This window comes from Cherax quadricarinatus, unplaced genomic scaffold (assembly GCF_038502225.1).
Source record: "Cherax quadricarinatus isolate ZL_2023a unplaced genomic scaffold, ASM3850222v1 Contig564, whole genome shotgun sequence".
NCBI lineage: Eukaryota > Metazoa > Arthropoda > Malacostraca > Decapoda > Parastacidae > Cherax > Cherax quadricarinatus.
Window position 1 is genome coordinate 18,106 of NW_027195590.1, and position 14,484 is coordinate 32,589.

The 14,484-nt window shown below is 42.9% G+C and overlaps 1 protein-coding gene across 1 annotated transcript in view; it reads left to right on the top strand.

Annotated features, from left to right (window-relative positions):
• The first annotated feature begins 2,463 nt into the window (after positions 1-2,463).
• Positions 2,464-14,484, top strand: part of LOC128703655 (uncharacterized) — a 30,588-nt gene continuing 18,567 nt past the window's right edge. The window contains exon 1 of the mRNA XM_070080533.1: positions 2,464-2,677. Coding sequence (XP_069936634.1) covers positions 2,513-2,677 — 165 coding nt within the window. The 5' untranslated portion in view covers positions 2,464-2,512. The remainder of the gene's footprint in view (positions 2,678-14,484) is intronic.

Genomic DNA, 14,484 nt, shown 5'->3' on the forward strand with positions numbered 1-14,484 from the left:
GCTGTTTCTGGTATTTGTGAACGACATGACGGAAGGAATAGACTCTGAGGTGTCCCTGTTTGCAGATGACGTGAAGTTGATGAGAAGAATACACTCGATCGAAGACCAGGCAGAACTACAAAGGGATCTGGACAGGCTGCAGACCTGGTCCAGCAATTGGCTCCTGGAGTTCAATCCCACCAAGTGCAAAGTCATGAAGATTGGGGAAGGGCAAAGAAGGCCGCAGACGGAGTACAGTCTAGGGGGTCAGAGACTACAAACCTCACTCAAGGAAAAAGATCTTGGGGTGAGTATAACACCAGGCACATCTCCTGAAGCGCACATCAACCAAATAACTGCTGCAGCATATGGGCGCCTAGCAAACCTCAGAACAGCATTCCGACATCTTAATAAGGAATCGTTCAGGACCCTGTACACCGTATACGTTAGGCCCATATTGGAGTATGCGGCACCAGTTTGGAACCCACACCTAGCCAAGCACGTAAAGAAACTAGAGAAAGTGCAAAGGTTTGCAACAAGATTAGTCCCAGAGCTAAGAGGTATGTCCTACGAGGAGAGGTTAAGGGAAATCAACCTGACGACACTGGAGGACAGGAGAGATAGGGGGGACATGATAACGACATACAAAATACTGAGAGGAATTGACAAGGTGGACAAAGACAGGATGTTCCAGAGATTGGACACAGTAACAAGGGGACACAGTTGGAAGCTGAAGACAGATGAATCACAGGGATGTTAGGAAGTATTTCTTCAGCCACAGAGTAGTCAGTAAGTGGAATAGTTTGGGAAGCGATGTAGTGGAGGCAGGATCCATACATAGCTTTAAGCAGAGGTATGATAAAGCTCACGGCTCAGGGAGAGTGACCTAGTAGCGATCAGTGAAGAGGCGGGGCCAGGAGCTCGGACTCGACCCCCGCAACCTCAACTAGGTGAGTACAACTAGGTGAGTACACACACACACGCACACACACACACACACACACACACACACACACACACACACACACACACACACACACACACACACACACTATGTCCTATGAAGAAAGGTTGAGGGAAATCGGCCTGACGACACTGGAGGACAGGAGGGTCAGGGGAGACATGATAACGACATATAAAATACTGCGCGGAATAGACGAGGTGGACAAAGACGAGATGTTCCAGAGATGGGACACAGACACAAGAGGTCACAATTGGAAGTTGAAGACTCAGATGAATCAAAGGGATGTTAGGAAGTATTTCTTCAGTCACAGAGTAGTCAGGCCATGGAATAGCCTAGAAAGTGATGTAGTGGAGGCAGGAACCATACATAGTTTTAAGGCGAGGTATGATAGAGCTCATGGGGCAGGGAGAGAGAGAACCTAGTAGCAATCAGCGAAGAGGTGGGACCAGGAGCTGTAACTCGACCCCTGCAACCACAAATAGGTGAGTTCAAATAGGTGAGTACACACACAAACACATACACACACACATACCCACACACACACACAGAAACAGACACACAGACAGACAGACACACACACACACACACACACACACACACACAGGCCTAGTGTCTAATCGACATGTGCCTAGGACAAAATGGTAACTAACTAACACACACACCCAGCCAGGTACTACCTAAGGTAACTCAGTCAGGCAAAATACACTATAGGAGACCTACTGGTAAATGTACCCATTTTCAGTGACGTCTACTTGTCAGCACTTTTAATAATAAATAATGGTAAAGGTTGTCCAATACGATGGTAAATTGCAAATAATTCAAACCTCTAAATAAATTATATCGAATAAATAAGCAAGAAAATCGTGTATAGGGGTTTCAAATTAAACATATCAGGCTATAAGCTAATAAAAAGATAAGAAAGGAACATTGCAGTAGACTCATTCCATGAATGTGACTCCAAAGTCCTACCACACACACATATACTCGAGAGGAGTTGGAAATGAATGATTGTCCAGGGCAACTGGTGTCAGTTGCTGGCTGGACAAACACTGTAAGGAAAATGCAGCAACATTCATAGACAACTGGGTCCTCTTCTATGACAGAAATGACATGTATGCCAGGGATGGGGTTCACTTATCTAGGTTTGGGGTGGGAGCACTGGCCAACGCAGTGGAGGCAGCTGTTAGGTCTTTAAACTAGAAATAAATAGTGGTCCCATTATTGGAAGTAGGTCAGGCCTCGGATTTAGCGAAGGAGTTGCAGAAGATGTATCGATCTGCAGCTGTTGAAGACGTTGTCAGAAGTCAGTTGGGTGATAAATGAGATACATATATTCATCAAAGACACATGTTGAAGAACACGCTTTTATTGACATCAAGCATCGCTCGTGTGACTTGATAAAGCTCTACACGGAACGAAGCATAGTCTCAAGAAAAAATATTTTTCTGCGTGTGCTTTATCCGAACTGAAATTTTCAGCTAGGCTTCTGTTCATTCACGAGCATTTCGGTAGACTTGTAATTTGATCTTTCTTGTGACTGCAGGGAAGAAGCGAGACTACTTCGTATCCATGCATCAGGAAGTGGGCACGGAGAACAGCGTACCCTGCCTGCGTGTGAACCACTACCCACCCGTCCTTTCCACACTACCCGAGGGCACCACTACCTGCTTCAGTGCCCACACTGACTACACCACCTTCACCTTTATCTTTCAGGATAACATGGGTGGCCTTCAGGTAGGCTCATGGATGAGAAAATATTGTCCACCGTGTCGGTACTCTGTACCCATCAATATACTTTGTTTTTATTTCACTTTCTTTATTAACACACTGGCCGATTCCCACCAAGGCAGGGTGGCCCGAAAAAGAAAAACTTTCACCATCATTCACTCCATCACTGTCTTGCCAGAAGGGTGCTTTACACTACAGTTTTTAAACTGCAACATTAACACTCCTCCTTCAGAGTGCAGGCACTGTACTTCCCATCTCCAGGACTCAAGTCCGGCCTGCCGGTTTCCCTGAATCCCTTCATAAATATTACTTTGTTCACACTCCAACAGCATGTCAAGTATTAAAAACCATTTGCCTCCATTCACTCCTTTCAAATACGCTCACGCATGCCCGCTGTAAGTCCAAGCCCCTCGCACACAAAACCTTCTTTCCCCCTCCCTCCAACCTTTCCTAGGCCTACCCCTACCCCACCTTCCTTCCACTACAGACTGATACACTCTTGAAGTCACTCTGTTTCGCTCCATTCTCTCTACATGTCCGAACCACCTCAACAACCCTTCCTCAGCCCTCTGGACAACAGTTTTGGTAATCCCGCACCTCCTCCTAACTTCCAAACTACGAATTCTCTACATTATATTCACACCACACATTGCCCTCAGACATGACATCTCCACTGCCTCCAGCCTTCTCCTCGCTGCAACATTCATCACCCACGCTTCACACCCATATAAGAGCGTTGGTAAAACTATACTCTCATTCATTCCCCTCTTTGCCTCGAAGGACAAAGTTCTTTGTCTCCACAGACTCCTAAGTGCACCACTCACCCTTTTCCCCTCATCAATTCTATGATTCACCTCATCTTGTTTTTATATGCAACTAATTTTATGTTGTTACATAACATGTTTATGCTCTACCAGGAAGCATTAGAGGAAAATTATGATAACATTTCGATTCGTCCTGGATCATGATTCAAATTATGATAAAGCGAGAAATTTGCAGTGAACCGAGAGACAGGTTGAGAAGTAGTAGTAGTAGTAGTAGTAGTAGTAGTAGTAGTAGTAGTAGTAGTAGTAGTAGTAGTGTAGTAGTAGTAGTAGCAGTAGTAGTAGTGCAGTAGTAGTAGTAGTAGTGTAGTAGTAGTGTAGTAGTAGTAGTAGTAGTGTAGTAGTAGTAGTGTAGTAGTAGTAGTAGTAGTAGTAGTAGTAGTAGTAGTAGTAGTAGTGTAGTAGTAGTAGTTTAGTAGTAGTAGTAGTAGTAGTAGTAGTGTAGTAGTAGTAGTAGTAGTAGTAGTAGTAGTAGTAGTGTAGTAGTAGTGTAGTAGTAGTAGTAGTAGTAGTAGTGTAGTAGTAGTAGTAGTGTAGTAGTAGTAGTAGTAGTAGTAGTAGTAGTAGTAGTAGTAGTAGTAGCGTAGTAGTAGTTGTAGTAGTTGTAGTAGTAGTAGTAGTAGTAGTGTAGTAGTAGTAGTAGTAGTGTAGTAGTGGTAGTATTGTAGTAATAGTAGTAGTAGTAGTAGTGTAGTAGTAGTAGTAGTAGTAGTGTAGTAGTAGTGTTGTAGTAGTAGTAATGTAGTAGTAGTAGTAGTAGTAGTAGTAGTAGTAGTAGTGTAGTAGTAATAGTAGTAGTAGTAATAGTAGTAGTAGTGTAGTAGTAGTAGTAGTAGTAGTGTAGTAGTAGTAGTAGTAGTAGTAGTAGTAGTAGTAGTAGTAGTAGTAGTAGTAGTGTAGTAGTAGTAGTAGTGTAGTAGTAGCAGTAGTAGTAATGTAGTAGTGTAGTAGTAGTAGTAGTAGTAGTAGCGTAGTAGTAGTAGTAGTAGCGTAGTAGTAGTAGTAGTGTAGTAGTAGTGTAGTAGTAGTAGTAGTAGTAGTAGTAGTAGTAGTAGTAGTAGTAGTAGTGTAGTAGTAGTAGTAGTGTAGTAGTAGCAGTAGTAGTAATGTAGTAGTGTAGTAGTAGTAGTAGTAGTAGCGTAGTAGTAGTAGTAGTAGCGTAGTAGTAGTAGTAGTGTAGTAGTAGTGTAGTAGTAGTAGTAGTAGTAGTAGTAGTAGTAGTAGTAGTAACAGCAGTAGCAGCAGTTGTAGAAGTACTAGTAGTAGAAGTAATAGTAACTGTAGTAGTAGATGAACTAATAATTGATTTTTTTCATATTTTATTTATAACCAATACAGTATACATAAAAATAAAAATAAAAGGAAACAGTATGGATCTCAATCCTGAAGGATCGGCCATTGACATAAGAAAACCAAACACAAAATAAACTAACACAAATGGATTGCACCTATATACTGGCAAGATATAGCTGTATAACATACAACAATAACTTACGGCAAGAACATAGCTACAAATAAACACAGTAACAGGGTCATGAACTGACATATATAAACATTCAATGACTCAAAACCTAACTTACATATAAATTTTACATATAACATGACATATGACAAAGACTCATTACAAGTGAAAATAATATATACGAGAAAATGTAACAGTTACTTCCAGCCTTCTCATTAATCAATAAACCAAAACCTAACATCATAATCCTACTAGAACATCTACATACTTATCCCTAACATTACAGCTTTACATTACCAAAATACAAATAAACATACAAAGAAAACAGCTTAGATCTCAAACCCGGCTCATTACATTTACAATTAAACCCGTATACAACAATCTCAGACACAAGAGGAATGCGTCTATAAACTGTCTAGATATATCTGTATACCATACAGCCAAAACTTACGTCAAAAACATAGCCATGAAAACCCAATATCAGGATGCTGACAGCCTATAAGTACATCTCAACATACAATTAAAACAAAGTATCGAAAAGGGAACATACAAGAAGCATGTTGAATACCTATAAACCTACACATCACATACACCACAGTATTGTCTTTGTATAACACATTTGAGGACAAAAAGAAAAACCAAACATACTTAGATCATGCCTTGTGTCACCTCAACCCTTCAAACACACAAATACTGTGAGATGTACCCTCTCACACATACACACAATGTAGTGCAACAACACTACTTACATATTATATGCAATACCTTCTGAAAAACAATGTGAAAAACATATCTTACACAACTACCCAGACCAAACTCACATCACAAAAGAAGCTTATTGTATTATATTACCAAACATACCACACACGCTAACATCTATACACATGCCCATACTCAAGAAAACTAGCCCGACGCAACCCCTTACTTTACACTTAAATCTCTTAAATCCTTCAACCTGAATCTACGATAACCTTCAGTAAATGCTGTCTCCCATCTTCCCCCATAAAGATCCCTATTGCGGCACTTTGTTCTATACATCGTGGCCCCTAACACTCTTATCCTTTCCTCGACTCCCACCTCCCTCATTGCCCAAGATATATATATAAAATCAGTAACCACATACGCAACCGCATTCACCACCTGCTGACTCCACCCACCTATATCTAAACTTAACACCCGCAACACCTGTAACCCTTCCCCACCCACTAACCTAACTACCCTACTTAGCCAGATCCTCACATCTTCTAAACAAGTACAAAAGTACACAGCATGAAAAATGGTTTCCGGACATCCGCACGCTTTGCACTCCCCACCCTCCCTTAATCTCCTATTAAATAACACAACCCCAGACGGCAAGATCCCATGTAAAAACCTAAACATAACCTCCCTGACACTTGGTTTTACACGTAGTTGTTGAAGACATTTCCATACAGAACCCCATGCATACATAGGGTATGCCCCCTCAACTGCCGCCACCACAGACCCACCCCCCACCCTCTCAAGAACCTTCAATTTAAGCTGTTTCGGATCCCTTACCTTCAGTAAAACTCGCAACATAGCCTCCCCAAACATTAAATCCCTACCCCTCCACCACCGTTGCATATCCATGCGCAGTCTTTCAAGGCCCCCCCCGCTAACCCCCTCCCTCACAAACCCCCTTTTCAGAAACACACTCAACATACGCTTCTCAAGAGGTATAAGCCCCAGCCCCCCCCCCCCCCGGCTAACGGGAAGCGACACCACCCCTCTACTTAGCCAGTCACAACCTGATCCCCATATAAATCTGAATACCCGCAGTTGCAACCGTTGCACCTCACACCGTCGTAACGGATATATTACCACCACTTGCCATAACTTGCTATACAACAGGACATTCGTGACTATAACCCTTTGATGCAACGATAAGTGCTCTGTCCTCAAGCCTCCCAATCTTTTCAAAACTCCATCCACGGTGCGCCTCGAATTTGCCTCTTGTGCATCCCTATCATTCCGCATGTACACTATCCCACATATCAACAGCTGATATACCACACGCCACCCACCCTCAACAGTCTCACCATTATGTACGCTATCCCCTAGATCCAAATACTTGGACTTTACTACATTAATTTTCATCCCTGTAGCCTCACCAAAAACGTCTATCACCCTTCCTACCCTATGTAAATCCCTCACATCCCTCACCAAGACATTCGTATCATCCACGTAACCCACTATACCCGCTTCCCCTTCACGTGCAACACCAACCCTCGCTCTAGCTATACTCCACCTAACTGCCCTATAAAAGGGCTCCTGAAGACATGCAAACAAAATTTGCGACAGAGGGCATCCCTGTCGCAAACCCCTTCCCATCTGAATGCTATCACCTAGTCGTCCATTAACCTGTATTCTCATAACTGCACCCAGATACAAAGTTTTTGCGCAAGAAACAATTTCCCTCCCGAAATCCAACCAACGCATAAAACTCCATAATGCATCCCTTTCTACGCTATCATAAGCCGCTCTCCAATCCAGAGCCAAAACACCCCCTCCCCCCTCCCCCCTATGCTCTATAAAACTCCTAATAACTCCATGCCCTTCATACATTGATCTACCCGGTATGCCATATTGTCCTCTATCAATTACTTTACCTAAAACCTGTTTGATTCTGTTCCCTAATACCCTTGCAAATAACTTATAATCACCGCACATAAGCGATATTGCACGGTAATCTTCTACCGTGATCTGTCCACCCTTTGGCACTAATACAACAACAGCAGTCCTTTGCTGCTCACCCATTGCCCCATCTTCCTTCATTACATTGAACAATCTGACTAAAAATCTCCTCAATACTTCCCAGTTCTTAACATAAAAATCATTAGGCAACCCGTCTACACCTGGTGCCTTACCTAAACTTGCACCTGCTATAGCTTGCCAAATTTCCCCTTCCGTAATCTGTCCTTCCAAAGTCTCCCTATCTCTACCATCAAGCTCGCATTGCACATAACCACCCATTTCCCTTAAAGCATCATCTCGTATACCCACATGTTGTGCATATGACCTAAACCATGCATCAATATATCCACTCATACCTTCAGTCGACATCAATACCTGCCCTTCCCTATACCCTCCCATCCCCACATGAACAGTTAATCCCATCATCTCCGTGGCTGCCCTCCTCTTCTGCTGTCCCCTTAACGCACACGCCGAAGGCCTATCCCCGTAGAGAACCTCCTCCAAGCTTCCAGCCACACGTGCACCATCAAATCGATCATTATGCAAACCCTTGATACGTTGCTTTAAATCCTCTATTTCCTCCACAGGGTATCTCGCACCATCACCCACATAACAATTGCGTAACTGTCCTTCTAAATACCCCTGAAGCCCATATAAAAATTGATTACTTTCCCTCCCAAGTCGAACATAATAATCCCGAATACGTTTCTTAGCCACCACATCCCACCACCTAACCAAGTCTCCATCCCCAGGAGCCCCTGCTAACAAACCCTCCCAAAAACACTCAAAAGATTTCCTATTCTCCTCCCCTTTTAACAATTTAACATTCAATTTCCAATAACTACAACCCCTCTTAGGTAAACCCTCCCACCCTGAGTCCACAAGAACTCCTCTATGATCAGAAAACACCACATCTAAAATACGCACACTATTAACTACGATGGTGCGTGACACGTACACTCTATCAAGTCGCGCCGCATATCCACGACGTACAAAAGTATGCTCAACCTCTCCCCCCCCACCACGTCCATTAATCCCACCCCTGACATTAAATCTCCCAATACCCCTGAAAGTACCCACTTCCCCGAGGTTCTACATCCTTACGCCGGATCACGCAATTCCAATCCCCGCCTACAATAGCTACTTCAGGGAGTGACCTCAAATAATAAATTAACACCTCTTTCACAAAGATTGCTTTTACACGCCCATCATTCTCGGCTGGACCATACACACACACAAAAGCCACCTTCACCCGTCCCCATAGTCCTTCCACCCTTATTATCCTCCCCTCCCCCCTTCACTACGTCTCACAACAAACAGGCTAGTCTCCCTGATCATGATGGCAACGCCACCTTTCAACCGAATCGCATTCTCCATGTACACGTTATATCCTTCTATCCGCAATTCACTGCCACATTTATGATTGTGTTCCTGTATGAACACAACGTCCACATTATTACGCACCAATAAATCACGTAACCATGCACACTTTCGTACAGTTCGCAAACCATTAATGTTTATTGTGAGGCACTTAAAATCGACAATGATGGTTTTCCTTTCGACAGTGAATGTTTTTCACTAGATTTTTTGTTTCCAATTTTCCCTTCCCCTCCTTTTGAAGCACTCCTGATCATCCCCGGAGCTTTGGGTGCACAGGACCCTTTCTGTGCCACATCCGCCCATGATTTTTTCCCTGATCTTTGGGCTGGCTTTAACACATCATCAGAATCTGAAAGTGTAACAGAGCGTTTTCGTGTTACACTTTCCACCTGCATTTCGTCGTCCACAGTGCAATCCTGGTGGATTTCCACCTCCACCGTTTGTTTCAGCAAGGCGTCAGTGGCGTCCACTACCAGCTGCACGTCGTGATCCACGTCCGCCGTCGCAGCCTGTCCCAAGTCTAGGGATGGTGCCGTCGCAGGACTTATGCTGTCCTCCGTAAATAATTCGTCTAACACAGAGACAATGGATGTCTCCACATCATTGGCCTGCTCTTCTCGAGAAGCCGTTTCTACCTCTGGGGCTGCCTCCAAAGGAGGCGACACTTCCGGGAGTGTAGCACACACCGTATTCAGAGACCTCTCAACCTCTTCGCTCCAAGACAATCTTGAGGGTTGCACAGGCGCTTCAGGCACATCTTGCCTTATACCTTCCTCCCCTAAATCCTTGCTCTGTTGTACAACCCTGGCACCTCGTCTCCTTTCACACTGCACCGGCAAATGATCGTATGCTCCACACAACCTACAAGTGCGGCGTTGCCCTGCATAAGTCACAAATACCTGAGTCCTGAAGTCTTGCAGGATCACATATGAAGGGATTGGATGTCGTAGTGTCATTTTTACCGAAAAAGTTCCCTCAGGTAGTCCTTCATATGGGCCATCAGGCCACCTCCCTGCTGTAGCCATGTGTATGGTGCCGTAATTACCCAGGGGAGCATGTATATCAGTCGCATCAGCCTCAAAGGGTACGTTTCTGACTTTTACCCATGTATAATGGCGGGATACATCGTGTAGCTTCACAGACACAGCCTGGTTAACCACCAGATTAACCTCTTGATACTTGTCGACGACATTCTCGTAAACTTGAGCTGAGCAAAACTTTACAAAGATTCTCGTCACACCATTCATCGCTACACCGCACAAATCCTCGTTGGCGATACCATAGGTGTCTCGGATTATCGCTGGCAATAATATCGCCATTGATGGTCCAAGCACTGTCCCACGAGTTAATTCCAAACACACAGTGTTGACGCGGCGTCTAGCTGCCTGCGCCATGTTGAGAAAATGAAACTGCCACCGAACAGCTATAGAGGGCAGCAGTTTAGAACACGTCCTCTCTACTCAATGGCTGAGAGACGAATGTATAATTGATTAAGGAAGTCGTAGTAGTCGTAGTCGCAGTAGTAGTAGTGTAATTAGAGATATAGGTTGTAGTACTAGTAGTAAAAATAATAGAAGTATTAGGAAACTTTGGTGAAATTAGTCTCCCGCTTTCTGACAAATTTAAAGAATACAAAAAGTGTCAGACTCGCTGAGAGTCATGATTCAGGAGATAACATAGTCATTGTATACAAAGGTCCTCTGTTAAAACTCTAAACATCGTCTAGTCTTCACAAACGCCCTCTTGTTGAATGGCACATGTGAGGGAAAAGTTCAATAGATAGGAGTAGAGAGGGAATATATAGTAACAATAGTTTCATTACCGGCTACTAGTTAAGGTAGGGCAAGTCAGGCTCCCATTTTTCCCTCCTTTTCTCCCCCACCCCTAAAGTGATAGTTTGATTGCCGGCTACTTGTTAACGTAGGGTCAGTCTAGCTCCCGCTATCCCTTCCCCTCCCTCTTCCAACCCCCCCCCCTCGAAAGGTGACGTGTGGGGCTCTGGTCAAACAGTAAATCACTCGACTCACAGCTCCCAACACTACTGTAAGCACATGCCTGCCTTGTATTCTAGTGGATTTATTGGTTAAAAGCTTCACTTTTGACCAATAATAAACTTAGTCCTTTCAGTCTTGCTCTGGGTTGACTGTTGTAATAATCACCACGTCTTTTGAATATTGTACACTACCATGGAGAGTGATTATTTAAGCAGTGGGTAACCTGTCTATCTTTCCAGCTTGGATGTCAGAGAGGGTCACCTGGCAATCAACGAGCAGAAAAGGAGAAGGACTAACGTCCAGAGACTTCCCCATTTTGCATTTAAGTACCTGTGCACCTGTATGAAATTGCAGGACGTAACCCCACATCATTGCAGCGGTAAAGAACCTGCTTTCCTGTCATCGGGATACTACTCACTGGTATACTGTGAAGAACTAGCCAGTGGATGGTCACCAACACCTGCGACCCCCCCCCTATCATCAGCAACGGCCACGATTTCAACAACAGTGTCACCAACACCAGACACCCCAGTAGATATTAGCGTCGAGTTCAAATGTTATTTTATTCATTTAATTTTTCATTTTTCTTTCATATAGGATATACCTTTCATGTTTTATTGTTTTATGTTTAATTTAATAAATAATAAAGTGTTTATCTTTGTGAATTATTATTTCTTTTTCTATTCATTAATTTTCCTGAGGAGGAGCCACCCTGAGTAATACTGTCTGAAGTTGTTACAGGGCTGAGTAAGCCTTCACAAGTGGCGACCTTGCCAGGATTTTCTCTACTGAATCAAGATTCAACTCCATCTCGAATCTACCATTGGAACTTCAACGCTGCATACCACAGACGGTTACCACCAGCCATGAGTAATCATTTTCTATGGTAGGACTACGGTACAGGTATTTAAAAGATTTGGTGATTGTTATAGTCTCAATTTATTGTAAGTCAAGTCAGGCAGGATATAATAGTTAATTCTGCCACCTTTCATGTGAGCTTGAAACACTTTGGAGGATTAGACTCTAGGGACCCGAGATTTTCCAGTGACAAATTGTTTCATTGAGCTCTTCATTATATCAAGGGAACTGTCATAGGACACTCTTGATTTGTTGGTGAGAAGATTGGATGGTCAAGGGACCCCATTCTATTTACTGTTTGCTCGGAGTCGGCATAGAACCCTTCGTTTTCATTAATACATATTGTTTAATTGAAGCAGGGATCGAGCCCTCTGGTTTATTTACAGTTTGAGCGGAGCAGGAATTGAACCCTCCGTTTTCTTTAATACCCGTTTCATTTCCCCTGATAGTTTAAGTTATTCTTGCAAGTATGGAGGAATACCAGTTTTGGATGAATGCTGGAAGTAAGTTAGGAATAACAGGGAAAAATTTAGAATCTTTCATTAGTGCTAAAATCCAGGAAAGACTTGAAAGAGAGAGAATAGAAAGAGAAAGAGAGGATAAAAAGGAAAGAGATCGAATTGAAAGAGAGAATCAAGAAAGACAGAAAGAGAGAGAGAAGACAAAAAAGAGCGTGATAGACTTGATCGTGAGGAAAGAGCTAAAGTACGTGAAAAACAAGCTAAGATACGTGAGGAGCAAGCTAAATTAAGGGAACTTGAGGAAAGAGAAAAGGATAGAGAATATGAGTTAAGGGAGAGAGAAAAGGATCGCGAGCTCGAGCAAGCTCGCCTTGAATTAGAGAATAAAAAGTTAACTTTCTCACAACAGCAATTAGATGAAGAAGTAATGGAACAACGTGCAGCTAGTGCACATATTCCAACACCTAATTTACCTCCCTTCACAGAAGGGGAAGACATAACTTCATACATTATCAGGTTTGAGAATACTGCTACCCTCTGTGAATGGCCTGCTGACACCTGGGCTACCAGGTTAGGAATGTTATTTTCTGGTACAGCTTTGAATATCTATGCAACTTTGTCGCAGGATACCATATGTAATTATAACCTACTGAAGAAGGCAATCCTTAAAGCATATCAAAAAACCACTAATTCTTACAGGAAAGATTTCAGGCATGCCACATTACAGCCTGGCCAGAACTTTCAGCAGCTACAGGTAACACTCTTTCGTTTGTTCGACTTTTGGATAGAGAGTTCAGGAATTGATCACAGTTATGAATCTCTTAGAGACTTCATGGTTGCTGACCAGTTCCTGACAGCTCTTCCCCATCAGATACGAACATTTATCAGAGAACGTAACCTGATTAAAGCTGAGGAAGTTGCTGAGGCTGCTGACCTGTATGCTGAGGCTCACAATTCCTATAAAGACCTAAAGGGATCGAACCCTAAGGGCAAGGGTTCATCAGACCTTAAGAAATCAAAGCCTCCAGTGGAAAGTAAAATGACTTCTTTTATTCCTGTTTGTCATTTGTGTGGTGTTAAGGGACATAAACGTCCAGATTGTCCTTCTAAGAAGGTCCAAAAAGTTGGAAGATGTTTTAAAGACTGTAATGACCAAGCACCCTTCTGTTCAGGAACAGTTAATGGACTTAATGTATCTACCATTTTACGAGACACTGGATGCACATGTATAGTCACTTCTGATAAGCTGTTCCCTAATCTTAAAGAAACTCATTCCTCTGCTATACTTTCAGACTACTTGGGCCGTACAGACACTTTTCCTACCATCCGTTGTTACATTAGTTCTAAATGGTTCACAGGTTGGTGTGAAGCCGTACTAGCTCCCATCACTTCTTGCTCCGTACTAATAGGTAATGTTGAAGGTGCCATTCTTCCTTCTGAGGTTGACCTTTCATCACCAAAGATGGACATAAGTGTTTCAGATCCTCTTCCTGTAGAGTCAGAGAAGCCGCTCGAAAGTTCAGATGAGACAATGTCTCGCGAGATTCATGTGGGATTAAAAACCAATGATGCTTCTCTCGAAAGCGAGGAAGAAGGATCACCGGTTCACTTGTTAGATGAAAGTGCAGATATCACCTCCGATACCATAAATGTCTTGATTAGGGCTCAGACCAAAGCCCAGGCTTCTCATACTGTCCATCCTTTGATTTTCCCTGACTTTAAGCCTTTAGATATATCTAAGGACTCCTTTGTCAATTTACAACTTAATTGCCCTTCTCTTCAGAATTGCCATAATGCCGCTAAACAAAATCAAGTTATCCAAAGGAAAAACTTTTCATATAAATTTGAATATATAAAAGGTATCTTGTACAAGTCAGTATTCAAATTAAATTCAGATGAGATAGACTATTCCATCTTAGTTGTTCCAAGTCAATGCAGAGAGACTGTTCTTAAAATGGCTCATGACCTGCCAGTGGCCGGACATTTCTCGCATCGTAAAACCTTAAATAAAATTAGGGAAACCTATTTTTGGTCAAAAATGTCCTCAGATGTCACTACTTATTGTAGATCGTGTAAAGTTTGCCAACTGTCATCCTCCCGAGGCACCAGGCGAGTACCTATG